Here is a 16,605-nt window from a genome sequence, read left to right as displayed (position 1 = left end):
TAAAGAGCATTTTGTCTCTTATTAGTTCATTTATTATAATGGCAAACTGTAGGCCTGTGTACACATAAAATTTCTTGGTGATTCAGATTCGATTTTTCTACTTCTTAGAGAGGACCGATAACTATTTACCCTCTATGGTCTTAGTAGGAGGTTGAAGAGAAATATGATATGTGTTTAGAAATGTGGAATAGGGAATGTAAGGGAATATTGAAAATTTTATAAATCTAAGAGAAGGAAAAGAAAAATCAAAGCAAGTAAGTAAAATATGACATAAGATAGTAGAAATTGATGTGAGAAACAAAAGCAGAAGAAAAATCATTAAATTTCCTTACTATCTACAGCCCATTGACAAGTCCTTGAAATAGGCAGTGACCTTCCTCTAAGGACTCAACTGCCTTGATGTTAATACTTTGCAAAGGGCAAAAGGCAATCTTAGCCCAATCCCCAGGATCCTTTAAGTCTACTTTAACATATAAAAGTTCCTTTAGAAATTTCCTTTATCTCTAAGCCCCCAAGATCCATGTTGGCAATCATCCCCCAAAACATATGGCCCACCGATATATCTGAAAGGTCTCATGACTAAGGTTTTATTAGACAATAATAAATGATCCTTTCCCAATAATACCTAGTTCCCTCAAGGTTCTGGAAACCTTGTTTCCAAAATTCCTTAGAGACTTAGGCTATCCCTAATCCCTTCCCAACATGAAAGTCTATGAGGCTACTCCTCATGACCCCAGTGCAGCTCTTTCTGCCTACGGGTCCTGTCCCTGTGCTTTAATAAAATCACCTTTTTGCACCAAAGCCACCTCAAGAATTCTTTCATGGCTATCAGCTTCAAACCCTAACATCTTTTCCTACATCAGAAATGAGTAAAACTTGGGAGTTTTTAAGTGATTATAGAAGGATAGCACTCAACTACTTAAAGTTAGAGGTTAATAAAAAGCATAAATTCTTAAAAATCCAGCTATTTGATGTTTAAGGTGGCATATCTAACAACCAGAGGAGTTGAAATACAGCAATAGTAAAAGATATGCCAGGTAAATACTGTATTTCTTTGAATTTAAGATACCATACATTTTAAGGCACACTTATTTTATGTAATACCATAGTGAAAAAGTCAAAGCCAATTAAAATCTGACATCAGTTGCATATGCATCTTCTTTTCTAGAGATATTAAACTTACCTTTATATCTTAAAATTGTAGAATATGATAATGAAAAGAAAGTGGTATGGCAATACTAATATCACATGAAATAAATTTAGGTCAAAAAGTATTCAGGGATAAATAGAAACACAGAGGAAAATAAAGAGAAAATCCATTTTAAGGAAACATAGCCTTTGCATACTTGCATGGGCTTAACAACAAAGCCCTGAACCTTATAAAGCAAAAACTGACTGAATCACAAGACAATTTAACATCTTCAGAATTTTGTTTGAAAATTTTTTTCATATCACCAGCAGAAACTTATAAAACACCATTTATATAATAGTTATAAGCATAGAATATACTTGAACAACATAGTTTAAAAACTTCACCTAATAGACACAAAGGGACTCAGAAATTTCCTACCTGAATTTAGTAATTTGTCCTTTAATTTCAGACATTCTGTATTTCTATATTTCCAACCTTTTAATGAGAAAAGTGATAATGCATTATGTATCACCCCAAACCCTCAACTCCTTTCCTAAATATGTAACAAAAATAGTAAAGCAGACATACACATTAAATACCACACAGTTAATATAGTCATATAAAAACAAAAAAAAAATCAAAAACTCAATATTGCTTAGTGCCAGTAGCTTCAAGATGCAGGTCCTTTATATATACTATCTTGATTTTGAAATGGCTACTATTGTTCCAGTGTTCTCTTGGTTGGATTTGACATGAAACTTTTAAGTTTTCTTGATATTCTTTAGCTAAAAATTTTCCTTTGAGTTTAGGGGAAATAAATATTTTTTTTCCCTAGGAAGATAATTGGTCAAAATATTGTAATGAGGGATTCACATTTCTATAAAATTTATGTACTAAATACTAAGAAGCTTTTACTTGGAAAATGTTAATCAGAGAGATATTTTTTGGGATATACATGTGTAAGGGAAAGAGAGAGTGAGTGAATGCTAGAAAATGCCACCTGGAGCCCAAGAAAACTCTTCCTAAGCCACAGGTAGAACCTAGACTTATGCTAAAAGCAAGTTTTTACATTTTCTTAATATCTGGAAGTGTCTCCATCTAGATCTTATAATTCTCATAAAAAACAGGAGCCCTGAGCCCGGGTAAAGCAGTGTAAAGGAAAAAGCTTTTCTCCCTAACCTGGAGCAGAATTGGTCTTAGAAACAATTCCTAGGCTATCCCAGGAACGGCCATGCTACCCACAAGGAAGAGAGAGTCCTACAGTTTTCCTTTATCACCCTGATACCTCATGTCTAGTACAATGTCCTAATACATGTTTTTGCCTCTAGAAGAGTTGTCTTCTAGGGGTGGGGCATCTTGAGCTGCCATATATTTTATTATTTCCAGTAACATGTTTTCCTTACAAACAAAATGAAAACAAATATATTTTTATCACATCATGATTTCATGGCTCTCAATCTTCATTGTATATCAGAATCTCCTGAGAGTTTATGATACTGGGCTCCATCCCAGGATCTTGGGATTGGTTTGGGGCATCTACATATATATTTTTTTAAGTTGTGAAGTTGATTTTGATGAAGGAACCATTGAGAACCACCGTTGTACATTAAGCTGGTTAGGGCAAATGGTTAGGGAGCTGGCCAGAGCAAAATTCTAGAGGACCCTGACCTGGCACCAGGTGGTGCTGTGGACACAAGTTGAGCCTCCTGCCATTTTCCCCATCTGTTCGTGAGGAGCCCAAGGCTCCCACAAGGGTTTCAGCAGAGGGAAACACAACTCTTAAACCTGAGTATTACCCTTGTTTTTAAAGAAGGGGGGCATAGAGAGAAAGAGAGAGAAAGGGCTTGTTCTTGGAAAGGTTTGTAGTCTGTTTGGGCTGCTAAGGAGAGGGTTCCATTTTTCAGGCTGATTTAATGAAATAAAAAGGACAATGATGGAAAATTCTATTCACTCCATTCTGGATGATTTCCTTTGTGTTTAATTTGCTGTTCCCATTAGAATAATATCTGAAAGTAAAAAAATAAAACAGAATTTAAAACATTAAAATTAATCATTCTTGTACAGCTCAGATATATGTATTTGCTTCTCTTTCTCTTGATGGTTTCAAATATTTTAAAAATTTGTATAGAAAGAAGGAATTTACATTGAATATTTTACATCCTTCCTTGTGAGATCATGTGTTTATAGCCCTATATTTGTAATTACAGTGACTAACCATCCTGGTTTTCACTGAGCTGAGAAGTTTCAGATTTAACACTGAGTGGTCCTGGGTGAACCCAGATGGATGGTTGGTCTACCTACTTGTAACCTATATGTTCATTTGGGAAGCTGTGTTTTCCTGTTATTTATCCTTCTAAGTAGAACTCAACACCTCTCATTATTCAGTATAAACTTTTTTTTTTGCATCAGTGAGTCATATCGAGATTTCTGAAGATTATATGTAAGAACTAGATAGTAAGGTTAGCAATGGATACCTCTTAGTGTTTCATTGAGAATATTCTCATTAGTTACATCTTCCTATTCCCCATATCCCTTTTAGGCTGCAATCACCTGCAGTCCTAACTCTCTACCCCATCAGTTGGTTTCCATTCTTACATAGGAAAACTTTAGTTTCTTTTAACTTTTTTCTTTAGACTTCTTGTATACTCCATCACTACTTGATACTATCTTCAAATAAGTGAAATTTTGAAGATTTGTCTCTCAGAAAGGAAATGATCTTCTAGTTTCCAGTATTCTGAGAGCAGTGAAGTATTATTAATAACAAAAATATTTATTGTTTGACTAAATTGTGTGTATATATATAATCTGTCATATATATCTATAAAATTATCCATTTATCCATTCATCCATCTACCTGAATACATGTATTCACATAGGTACGCATATTAGAATTTTCTAGGTTTGTACTTTGATAAACACTCCCTACTTTGCACACTATTCCCAGTTTACAATTGACAAATAAAAACACAGTAAGTCCCTGGAACTTTAAAAATTAGACATGATAAATTGTGGAGAACTTAGGGGAAACTCTTGCTTTATGCATTGGATGATGTGGCATAGTGTTCCTTTTTAAAATCTACCAAACTTCATTCATGTGTTCTACCAAACTTCATTCATGTGTTCCATCTCACAGCAATTACCATGAACACTCTGTTCTCATTTAACAGCCACTGAACATTGACATTTGCTTTCTGTCAAGAAGGTAGACTTTGTCAGATGATATGTAGATGATTCACACCAGTGTTTAAGTTCAAAACAAGAAAGACTGTGGGTGTATACAAAATGTCTGTCAGAGGCTATGTTTCTCTTGGCAAAGAATATTGGGAATCTTATCACTAGTTCTGTCCACTAAGAGTGGGGCAAGTATTGGCTGAAAAACATTAGATTTTTGTTGAAAAGGGACTGATAAACTATAGTTGGGGAATAATATGGTGTTTTTAAATTATCTTTAAAGAGGTAAAAAAAGCATTTCAGACATTGAATACTCAGTTAAGCTAAAATGATGAAATTTCACAATACCTTTCCTCCTTTCTCTTTTCTCATATTCCTTAAGTATCTTTGTCAGTAGCCACTCTTACTCTTGCTAGAATCAACAGAATTGACATAAATGTGAGAAAATAAAACAAACAAGAACTATCATTTTAAACAGTAATTGGCATTAATTGGAGATTTGTGGTATTTAATCTGCACAACAGCTTTTTAAAATAAAACAACTTTATTGATATGTAATTCACTTACCACCACTGCAACTACTTAAAGTAGATACGTTTGCACTCTATCAATGAGAAAAAGTGATGCTCAGACCATTGTATTCATTTGTAACCTTTGTTTCAAACTTGTCTAATTTTAAAGCCTGTATTCTTTCTACTATACCCTAGTGCTTCTGTTGTCACAAGACCAGCACTCTTTTTGGCAGGAATAATGCAAATAATTGTTAAAATGTTCTATAGAGAGTGATGAAAAGGAGATTGAATTCCAAAATACAACTGGTCAGTAGTCATTTTTTTTTTCTCTTAGGAAGTAAGGTTAGAATCTCAAGCCATCTGAGGGAGAGCAACTCAAGCTTCTCAAGTGGGTCCAGTTGGAGAAATTGTTTCTATATTTTCAGGAATAACAGGAGGAAGAAATCAGAAGAAAAGAAAAGGAGACAGCTGGTTGTGTCACTTTTTATAGCCATTTGACTATTAAAGCAGTACTATGAAGATTGTGGGCTCGGTATATAATAATAAAAGTAACACATAGAAATACTTGCTGCTTTTCTTCTTCCTCTTCTTCTGCTTTTCCTTCTTTTTTACAGATGATAAATAAAATCACAGAAAGGTTTAGCAACTTTCTCAAGTTTATACCCAGGGTCTTAAAACAAGAGAATTCTAATTTCAAAGCCTGTATTCTCTGAACTTTCCCAAAATGCATTTACAAACAAACAATACTGCTGATAGGTGAAAAGCAGATCCCATGATGTTAAGTATTCTATAAAGTGGAGGAGTTTTGCAGTGTATGAAGCTTACAAGAAAACAAAGAATTAGGCTCAGGGCCTTGGAAAGGGTTGTGCAAGTGAGGGTCCTACAGGTTTAGCTTCATTAGCCACATTGTAAATCCCAACTCTGGTTCCATGCCTTTTGAATCGGTACCTTTTGAAAAATACAAGTCAGGAAGTTTTTTCTTGCACTGAAGGGTGCAAGAAAAAAAAAAAAAGGCTTAAGGTCACTGTTATGTAGCCAAAATTGTATCCAAGAACTTATGCAACAATTAAACTTGTTCTGTTACTATGAATAGGTTTTGCAGCTAATTTATCTTTGAAGGCTATCTAGGAGCATGCAAAACTTAAAGTTGAGAGACACATCACTGGGAATCTTATACGGCAACAGTGGGCATTTGATAACAAATTTATTAAATGTTTTCACAATGCAAGTACTAAATCCTTGTTCTGTGACTATAAGGTTAGTACTCATATGCTTTTGTGGGGGAGCAATAGCACAACCATGTTCTGAGGAACATTTCAGGCTATGTCACAGCTACCATATACAAAGGTAGAATTATCTTCTGTTTAAGGCCTACATTTGAGCTACTTGTCTCGATTTTTACAAGAGTGTGATTCTCATCTTTAACTTAGCTTATTGTTTGGGTCTTTTTTCATTCATTTTTATAAATTTATTTTTTATTCGTGTTCAATTTGCAACATATAGAATAACACCCAGTGCTCATCCCGTCAAGTGCCCACCTCAGTGCCCGTCACCCAGTCACCCCCACCCCCCCGCCCACGTCCCCATCCACCACCCCTAGTTCGTTTCCCAGAGTTAGGAGTCTTTCATGTTCTGTCTCCCTTTCTGATATTTCCCACTCATTTTTTCTCCTTTCCCCTTTATTCCCTTTAACTATTTTTTATATTCCCCAAATGAATGAGACCATATGTTTGTCCTTCTCCGGTTGTTTGGGTCTTAAAGAGAAAGTGCTGCTCTCTGTCCTCATCAAGAGCTAAAACATCTAACTCTATGAAGGTTGAGAAGTGGAAACAGTTGAAAGAAAGTAAATATGATGGGTTTTACTAGACCAAATGACCTATCCTGGCTTTTTCTAACCTAACATGTAGTCTTAGATCCATATCTGGATAATGAGGCAGATGGCTACTTAGCTGGACTCAATGCTTTCCATCTGATTTGACACAATTGCCCTTGGGCAAGATACCATCAGCGCACATCATGAAAGAGTTCCATGAGAGAAAACAGGTGTTGAACATAGAGTAAAGGGTGGGGTGAGGATGTTGTTCCCAGCAGTCCTGATGATGCTGGTGCTTCTGCTAAGTGATTTATTTGTATTGTATGATCACTGTGAGGCTTGTAACTAGCAATATTTTCCTTGCTGTGATCTCTTTGAGAAAGGGAGAGACAGATTTGTGGTTTATTCTTGGCCATATATGGAACTTAAAAGCATGGTATTCATAAAATTACTTATTTTGGGTTTCCTACCAGCTCTCTGTAAGTATCGCCCTAATCACTGGCTTGTGTTTTTAATTTTTTTAAATTTCTGAAGAATAATATGCACTTGCTTGTCATTTAAACACATTGTGTTGAGTATTTGTAAGCATTTTCAAATTCTTTTTACATTAAGGAAAGGAGTATGGGGGCGGGGAGCTGTGCACACAGCCCCCCCATCCTTAAAATGAATATCATTATGATGGCAAATTTTTATTATTAGTTTACAGGCCTGAGATATTCCTTTTAGTGTATCTACTTAGAGCCTTCATGTTTTCCCTTCCAGACTGAGGCTTCTGTGAAGGTTCCTTGGCTACATCATTAAACTAAACATAAAACAATTTCTGATCACTGTTTCTCTGTTCCTGATTTGTGTTCATTAATATGTTATCCTGAACAATTATCATAATTTTCCTGAACTTCAATACTATCATTGATGGAAGGGCAATAAGATACAAAGGAAGTGAGGAAGTGATAGACATATTAATGTGGTAATATTAACAAGATGGAATATTTTGAGTTACCAAGATTGAAAGCATCATAGAAATTATTGCGCATTACTAGTACTGCTTATAAAGTATCAGGGTCCCTGCTGCCCACCCCAAAGAATCTAATGAAGCCACTTTCCTTGGGGAAAAATTCCCTATCAGGTTTTTTGAATCTTTGATCATAATGACCAGAGATAACAAACTATTTAATTATTGGTTTATAGAATGTAAATTACTAATGAGAAAGTGCCACAAGCCCATCAGAAGGTGCTCTGGGGGTAACATCCAGTAAGGTCACACACACCATGGTAACATTAAATAAAATCATACCAGGTGAGAATCATCAGCTGATTATGGTTCCTTACCTTCTGAGAGGTATGAGCCTCTCAGACTATTTATTCCTTTATTTTTCTGTATATGTATTTATTTAAAGAATTTTAAAGTTTTCTTGAGAGAGAATGAGTGCAAGAAGAAACAGAGGGAGAGAGACAAGCAGACTCTGTGGTTGGGGGCTTGATGCAGGGCTCTAGGCAGGGCTCTACTCAGGCACTCTTGAACCCCCTCACCTATTTAACCCAACAAAGGAACACATTTTAAAGGAATAATTATTTTAAATGATACTGCTTCCCTGGCTACTCTTGCAAACATTCTTCTCCCCACCCTCCTAAAATTTTCTGGGGTCTTGGCTAAGTTGTATAGTTGGTAAATATTCCCAGTTGCTTAAGGTCTAGTTTAAACAGTAAAATAAATGAAGAACAAAACTTTGTTCATTGTGGGGTTTTTTTTTTTTTGAGAAAAAAATAATGGATCATGTAGGATCAGAATAAGTGTACTAAAAAGACATGTTTGACAAGAATATGTCCCCAATTAAATGAGTAGTCAGCTGCTCTTTTCCCACTTATTCATTTTAGCCAAGACTGACTCATGCTTCTTTAGACAAAATTTTAAAAATTCCCTTTTGGGAAAGCAATTGCCATTGAGCATGACATTTAATTGTAAGAAAACACAGGGAAATGACAAATATGGCTAGTGCTATTTGCACCTGTGTAAACAAGCAATGCCCTCCGCCCAAGGCCCCCACCATGGGCCTTTCAGTCAAAGGTTTTTCCTGTATACCACATCTCTTTCCTGTATTCATAGAAAAAAATTCATATTTAGGGTGAAGTCCTGCGAGATTGTGTGTGTGTGTAAACAAAAAGAATCAGAGAGGGAGGATTTGTTGGGGGATAGTGAGAACAGCCAGAGAATAAGGAGAAATCTATTAGGCCAAGAAAAGAACTTAGCGTGGTGGTTTTCAGAATGCGGTTCTCAAAATTTTGCCCCTTTCTGTTAACTCAGAACCACAACATCACATCACTTTGCCACTTTGTTAGAAATGCAAAACCTCAGATGGAATCCCAGACTTTCCGGATCAGAAACACAGAGTGGGTCCAGCAAAACCGTCTTTGAACAAACCCTCCAGGTGATTCTAGTACCACTGATGTTTAGAACCACTGGCATGATCTGCTTGGGTGACTGGAGAAGAAGGCTACTCCACAAAGAATTCTAGCTGACAACCACCTGTACCTTTGTTTCTGAAACGTTATGACCCTCCAGGACCACAACTGTGTAACTCATCATTCTGATTCTTATGTTGCTGAGAACTTCTAAATGCATTTCACTGGGTTACAAATATTTTTTTACATCAAGGACCATTAGCCTCAAAGGAATCCTAGATATAATTTGTTCCTTTCTGCTCTTTCCCCCACAAGAAATTAAGGAGTTTTAGGGAGCTTTCTGTCTAAATTGATTTTCCATTAAAAATACACTTTTAGGGCAGCCTGGCTGGCTCAGCGGTTTGGCTCCGCCTTGGGCCCAGCTCGTGATCCTGGAGACCCCCGGGGTTGGGTCCCACGTCGGGCTTCCTTCATGGAGCCTGCCTCTCCTTCTGCCTGTGTCTCTGCCTCTCTGTCTCTCTGTTTCTCATGAGTGGATAGGTGAAATCTTTAAAAATGCACTTTTATCTTTTTGAAAAATACTTTTTCATTTAAACATTTTTATTCATTTTAATTTGATTTGCTTAATTTTGCTCAAGGATGTGTATTTAATTTTCCGTCCTAAAGTTTTGGATACATATGGCATGCCAAGGGCTTTAGTTTTGGACATTAAATTTGGTAAAATCAACCACAAAATTTGAGGATCTGCCAGGAAACTTGACGTTTAAGTACAAATTGCATATTGCAAAATTTGGCTTTTCACCCAAACTTCCCATCTCGTTTCACATAGCAGAGGAAAAAATTGCTATTTCACCATTTGAATTTTTAAAGTATGCCACATAAGGGATAATTTTTGCATTTGTTTATTCGTTATGTATGGAAAACATGTTTTCCCCACTTCTTTTCCTTTTTTCCCCTTTCCTCTTCTCTCCTTGTTAATTTTGTTCTTTACTTCTTGATACCAAAAAAAAAAAAAAAAAAGGCTTTTGGTTTCTTTAAAAAATAGAATAGATGTCTTTGAAATAAAATGTCAAGAACTTGGAAGAAGAGTATGACAAGAAGAATCAAAGGCGAAAGAGGTACAGTTAACACCTAAAGGAGAAAAAGAACTAAAAGTTTAGCATGACTGGTAGTTTGAACTAGAAAGTAGGATACTCTCAGAATATAGGGTTGAGAACCTTGAGTCTGAGATGGGGTATATGGCATCCTGAGTCATGCATGGGCTGTATAGAGTAGCTGTAACGTTCATGAGGAATTATTTCTGGGTCAGTCACTCACCAGCTATTTGACCTTGTAGGTTAGTTATGTCCTGTTGCTGAGATTCATTTTTCTACTCTGTAAAATCTTACTGAAAACATCTATTTTTCAGGATTGTCATGGGACAAAGAAAACATATATGTAAAGAAGGCTGAGTCTCAGCAATGGGACGCTTACTGTTAGTATGTACTGATGCTTTTAGTTGTAATTCATGTTTTCATAATTACATGGAACTTCACTGAATTAAAACGCCATATTTACTTATCCATTCATATGCCAAAGAATTCTAGTGTTTTGTTAATATAATATAATGCATATCTGTGTATATCTTTTCTGACATACATGTACATGGTTTTACTAGAACAAATAATTGAGATTGGAATTGCTGGGTACTAGAGTATAAGCATCTTTCCTAGATAATGCCAGATTGATTTTTAAGTAGTTATACCAATTAACACTTTTTTTAAATTATTAAGTGGGCTCCACACCAAGCATGGAGCCCAGTGTGAGGTCTGAACTCAGGACCACAAGATCAAGACCTCAGCTGAGATCAAGAATCAGATTCTTGGAACGCCTCTCTCTCTGTGTGTCTCATGAATAAATGAAAAAAATCTTAAAAATAAAAAAAATAATCAGATTTTTAACTAACTGAGCCACCCAGGCATCCCTGATTTGTTGAAGTCTTTTAGAATCCAGTCATTTTTTTTTCTTTTTCAGTCATGTAATGGAAATATCTTCTCCCATTTTTTTTTGGTTTATGTTTTACTTTTTGTAAATGATGTCCTTTGATCTATAGGATTTCTCATTCTTCTTTAATATGGTTTACATTTTGTACTTGTGCTTTGCTTAAGAAATTCTTCTCAGAAAGCATAAAGGTAATTTCTTAGATTTTAAAGTTTTGCCTTTTTAGTCTTTAAATCTCTTAGAATTGATTTTTGTGTATAATCAATGTAATACTTTTAAGCATGGACAACCAATTGTATCTTCATTCAAATTATTGAATAATCAATCCATCATTTCTATACTGCTCTGTGTGGCAAATTCTGTCATATATCAAGTTTTCATGTTTCTATATAAATTTAACATAGCTTAAGGAATTACGAACACATACATATATGTGATATGTTGTGATTTCTCTTGGAACTGCAATGAATGTATAAAAGAATTTAGGGGAGAATTTCCAGTTTTGTGAATGTTTGTTTTCCAGTCACCAAACAGGAATTTCCTGTTTATTGTAGTTTCAACTTACTATTCTTTTTTGTTATCCTTGGGATTTTCATTACTTTTTTTATAGGATCAGTAATACATTCTAGTTTTGCTTGTTAGTATTAATTCAGAATGTGAGTATTTTTCAGTGAAGTGCTAATAATGCATATTTTAGGATATCTAGTCCAACATCCCAATAGAAGTAGGGGATCAATTAGAGTATTTTTATACTCTATTCTATAGAATTCTATAGAATAGTATACTTCTATACTCTGCAGTTTTCTACTTAAGTATGTGTGAATACTTTAAGTATGGTTTCTCTGCCAACCTGTATGTGTATGCTTATACAATTTGTTATTTACTTATTTATTTTGTAGGTGGAAAAATGATAACCAGTGAAAAAGCCCAACTTTGGCTAGGAGGAATTTCACAAAGTAGATCTGAAGGAAATTTGTTTGACATGGAGGCTCAGAAATCCTCAAGAAAATTCCATATTACAGGTATGAGAACTTATAACATGTAATTTTTTTACCCGTCACCGATAACTATTGGAGGGCTACCTCTGAAAAGAGCTACAGAAGAATTAAAACTACAAAATTATAAACTTATTGTAGAAATACTTACACTATTATTAAAAAGATGAACAAAATAAAATAGCATAGCCACCTGATTACATAAACCTTAGGAGAAGGCAAAAATTCATTATTAAGTGAATGATATATGCAGTAAATATAATGAATTTTGGGGTTAAAGATATCTTAGAGTTTGGAGTCGGTAAGAAATCTTCATGAAGAAACCTTCATAAAAGAATTGAATTGATCCTGAGAGGAAAAGTAAGTTTTACGAGAGTTAGATGAAACCATATTGAAGAAACATGGAAATGAGAAATGCAACTTTTATTTTTCAAATACATCTTCTAACTTTTAATATGTGATGCTTAAAACTCATTTCAAATAAGATATAGTTCTATACATATTAAATAAAAAACTCTGACAGTTTACTTGAATTTCTTCTTCAATTTTGGCTGGCCAGTTTGGCTTTTGTTTTCATGAAAGCAGTACCAGTTTCACAAAGTTCTCAGAATCAATACCAGTATCTGTTGAGAAATGACCAAGGATTAGTTGCCCTAAACATTAAAAAATCACTAATATTTGTGAGATATATAGTCATGTATTGCTGATTCTTAAAATATTCACTTGTCAAAGTAATAACATGTTTTCATTTCATAGAGGTAAGCCTGTTCTTTGTCATTTTAAACTCGGAAAAGCTCAATGAATTCTTTCAAGTAGTAAATCTAATGGTGATCTATTTTTCAATGTTCATTTTCTTGAAATTTATGTTATTAAAATTTATCAGCATAAAGCTAGCAGGAAATAGTTTAAGAAATGCATTACTGTCTAATTGGCATATTGTCTCTTGGCATATTGTTTTTTAAAAATTATTTTAGCTATTAACAGATGCTTTATTTGATTTTTTTACATGTGGACTATTATCAGGAAAGAAAAACATTAAATGAACAATCTACATATAATGAGACTGACTAGTGTTTAGAAAAATTTGGATAGTTGACTGAATTATTCTGTTTGTTCAGAGGTTTTCTTTTGTGGAAATGAAATATAAAACAATAAGGCATAAGTATATGTAGTCTGGGTAATTTTCAAGGAAATGTGTTCAAATGATTATTATCTGAATTTTTGAACACTTACTTGTAAATGACAGTGTCCTATGACAAAATAACATTAAACATGGACAAAATAAACTGGTAGAACAGTTTCTCTTCCCTTATAACATGACAATTTGAGAAAATTTAACATTAATTTTGTAGTAGCTATTAGACTGATGATCAAAAAGCAAAATAAAAAGTCTTGAAGTTTTAAGCTATAAGAACTAGTCTTGCTTATATCTCAGAATGTTACCTCACCTTTGTTTTGCTTTATTTTTGTCTAAATAACAAGAACGTCCAGACCCAGGATTTCTTCTCAATTGGTCAGATCGTCTCACACGTCAAGGCAATAATGTTTCCAAGGCTACAAATCCATTTTGGAATGAACTGTCTGCTTCTAACCCATTTTTGGATGACATAACTCAGCTAAGAAATAACCAGAAGAGAGATAATATTTCCATCTTGAAGGAAGATCCTTTTATTTTTTTTAGAGAAATAGAAACTGGAAATTCTTTTGATTCTTCTGGTGATGAACTAGATGTGCATCAGTTGCTTAGGCAGTCTTCTGCACAGACATCTGGAAGATCTAAAAGTGTTTCAGAACTTTTGGACATTTTAGATGGCACAGCACATGGCCATCAGAATATACATAACTCTGGCCAGATACTGGAACAAGACTTAGAATGGCTTCAGGATGATAGGGAGGCTTATAAAATGGCTTGGTTAAGTCAACGCCAGCTGGCCCGTTCCTGCTTGGATTTGAATATAATTAATCAGAGTCCTGGATGGGCCCAAACACAAGTTGCAGAGACTGTGATAGTTTGTAAATTAAGCCACCAAGGAGGGTCAGTACAATTACCTGAATCAGATATCACTGTTCATGTGCCCCAAGGCCATGTAGCCGTGGGAGACTTCCAAGAGGTGTCTCTAAGGGCATTCCTTGAACCTCCACAAATGCTTAACCATGATCTTTCATGCACTGTAAGCCCACTGTTGGAAATCATGTTAGGCAACCTTAACACAATGGAAGCCATTTTGCTGGAGATGAAAATAGGGGCTGAAGTGAGAAAGGATCCTTTCAGCCAAGTCATGACAGAAATGGTGTGTTTACACAGCCCGAGTAAAGAAGGCCCTTTCAAAGTGTTGAACAACTGCTATATTTATAAGGACATCATCCAAGTCAAGCTAATAGACTTGAGCCAGGTGATGTATCTCGTGGTTGCTGCACAAATTAAAGCTACTCGGTCACCAGCTGCCACCGTTTGGGATTGTATCCACAAAACCATGTCAGTAGGGATTTATGGGCCCAGATATATTCATCCCAGTTTCACAGCTATTTTCATAGTTTGTGGACACAGTTATATGCCAGGAAAGCTTACAATCTCAGATATAAAGAAAGGTGGAAAAAATACATCTCCAGTTGTGTTTCACCTCTGGGGGAAGCATTCGTTCTTACTTGACAAGCCACAAGATTTAAATATTTCTGTTTTTTCATGTGATCCTGATTTTGAAGTAAAGGCAGGAGAAAGGAAAGAAATTAAACAAAAGCAGTTGCTAGCAGGTGAAGTAGTTAATCAACAATTTTTATTTTCCTTAATTGACTCCAGAGAAATGCACTTGTGTGTTTTCCGTGTTCAGATGGAGCCTCCTGATGGTAAAGCAGTGACACAGTTCTTTGTCACTACACCTGATCCAGCTCCCAACCTGAAAAGATTCTCAAATCTGCCAGGTGATTTGCAGGAAGAGAAGAAAATCAAGTCTGCTCCATTATTACCAAAAGTGTGTGTTAAATATCCCACATTTCAAGACAAAAATATGAACTTTAACAACTATGGAGTAACCCTGAAGACAGTGCTAAGGCAAAAAAAGAGTGACTACTTACTTGAATATTTCAAAGGGGACACAGTAGCTCTTCTTGGAGAGGGTAAGGTAAAAGCCATTGGGCAGTCCAGAGTGAAAGAATGGTATGTAGGAGTCCTCAGAGGTAAGGTTGGACTTATACATTGCAAAAATGTCAAGGTGATTGCAAAAGAACAAGTCATATCTATGTCAGATAATGTCTTCACAACCAGAAATCTTCTTGAGCAAATTACCCTACCTTTCAAAAAACTGACTTACATCTACTCAGTTGTATTGACTTTGGTTTCAGAAAAAGTTTATGATTGGAAAGTTTTAGCTGATGTCTTGGGTTACTCACATCAGGCACTAGAAGATTTTGATCAAATACAAGCAGACAAAGAATCAGAAAAAGTTTCTTATATTGTAAAGAAGTTAAAGGAAGATTGCCATGCAGATAAAAATACCAGGAAGTTTCTTTACGAACTTACTGTGGTGAGTATTGCTTGATCACAGTAATTTGTTTACCATAGAGAACTTTATTAACTTGGGAATATTTATAGAAACATGTGACAGAAGTTAAAAAATTCTCAGCAGGCTCAAATAAACTGAGTCACTTTATAGCAAATACAGTGATTTTCTTACAAGATCATATAATTGATTTCTTAGTTTTAATATTCAAGTGTGATTTTCCCAGAAACTAGGCTCCTGAGGATCATGTTTCAAAGGCACATTAAAGATTCTGTTTGTGCTAGAGTACAGCAGTTAAGAGATCTCTTCTCCTCCTCTGTCAAGTAGTTGAATAGCTTTTAAAATATCAGAGCAGCTTCAATAACATGGAAGTAAATAATACTAAATTGCTGAGGTGCCTGGATGGCTCAGTTGGTTAAGCATAGGACTCTTGGTTTTTGGCTCAGGTCATGATCTCGGGGCAGTGAGATTGAGCCCTTGTGGGATTGAGCCCAGAGTGGGGCTGCATGCTCAGTAGTCTGCTTGATTCTCTCCCTCTGCACCTCCCTCCTCATACCCTCTCACACTCTCTCTCTAGAGTGTCTGGGTGGCTCAGTTGATTAAATGTCTGACTCTTGATTTTGGATCAGGTCATGATCTTAGGGTCCTGGGATCAAGCCTCATGTTGAGCTCTGCCCTCTGCATGGAATCTGCTTGAGATTCTCTCTTTCTCTCTCCCTCTGCTCCTCCCCACCTGCTCTCTCAATCTCTCTAAAAATAAATAAAAACATCTTTTTTTTTTGAAAGGCAAACTGAAACAAGATTGATTAACTTGTCCATTCTTGTAGGTCCACTATTTAGAGGTTTTTTTGTTTTTTTGTTTTTTTTTTTTTTTACTTCGCAGTGTTTTGTTTTTAAAACATGCTGTTAAAATTTTTAAAAACCCATATCGTCAATGTCCTTTATTTTATCAAGCTAATATGCTTCTTGTGTATGCAATGCATCACAACCCCAAAAATGATCTAATTCTCTTCTTAGTCTTCATGTTTTAATAAAACTCTCAGGATCATTTTTTTTCAACATAACATTTACTTCATTGTAAGGCTCAGTGGAGAGATATAAAATA

General features: G+C 35.3%; 1 protein-coding gene and 1 long non-coding RNA gene across 11 annotated transcripts in view; one reads left to right on the top strand and one right to left on the bottom strand.

Annotated features, from left to right (window-relative positions):
- The window catches only part of MACC1 (MET transcriptional regulator MACC1), a 168,701-nt gene that overhangs the window by 27,895 nt on the left and 124,201 nt on the right, over window positions 1-16,605 (top strand). For all 10 annotated transcript variants that reach the window (XR_007402039.1, XM_049093687.1, XM_049093688.1 and 7 more), the window contains 2 exons: window positions 11,908-12,030; window positions 13,486-15,524. Coding sequence is in view for 9 of the 10 variants with exons in the window: in XM_049093687.1 (XP_048949644.1) it covers window positions 11,908-12,030; window positions 13,486-15,524 (2,162 nt within the window). In the remaining variant the exon portion in view is untranslated. The remainder of the gene's footprint in view (window positions 1-11,907; window positions 12,031-13,485; window positions 15,525-16,605) is intronic.
- LOC112670544 (uncharacterized) lies at window positions 1,355-13,588 on the bottom strand. The gene is made up of 4 exons (XR_003143017.3): window positions 13,452-13,588; window positions 12,532-12,626; window positions 4,652-4,715; window positions 1,355-3,138 (listed from the first exon to the last, which is right to left on the bottom strand). It is a non-coding gene; the product is annotated as an uncharacterized LOC112670544 (long non-coding RNA).

This window comes from Canis lupus, chromosome 14 (assembly GCF_003254725.2).
Source record: "Canis lupus dingo isolate Sandy chromosome 14, ASM325472v2, whole genome shotgun sequence".
Classification (NCBI taxonomy): domain Eukaryota; kingdom Metazoa; phylum Chordata; class Mammalia; order Carnivora; family Canidae; genus Canis; species Canis lupus.
This window is presented reverse-complemented; position numbering and strand designations above follow the sequence as displayed.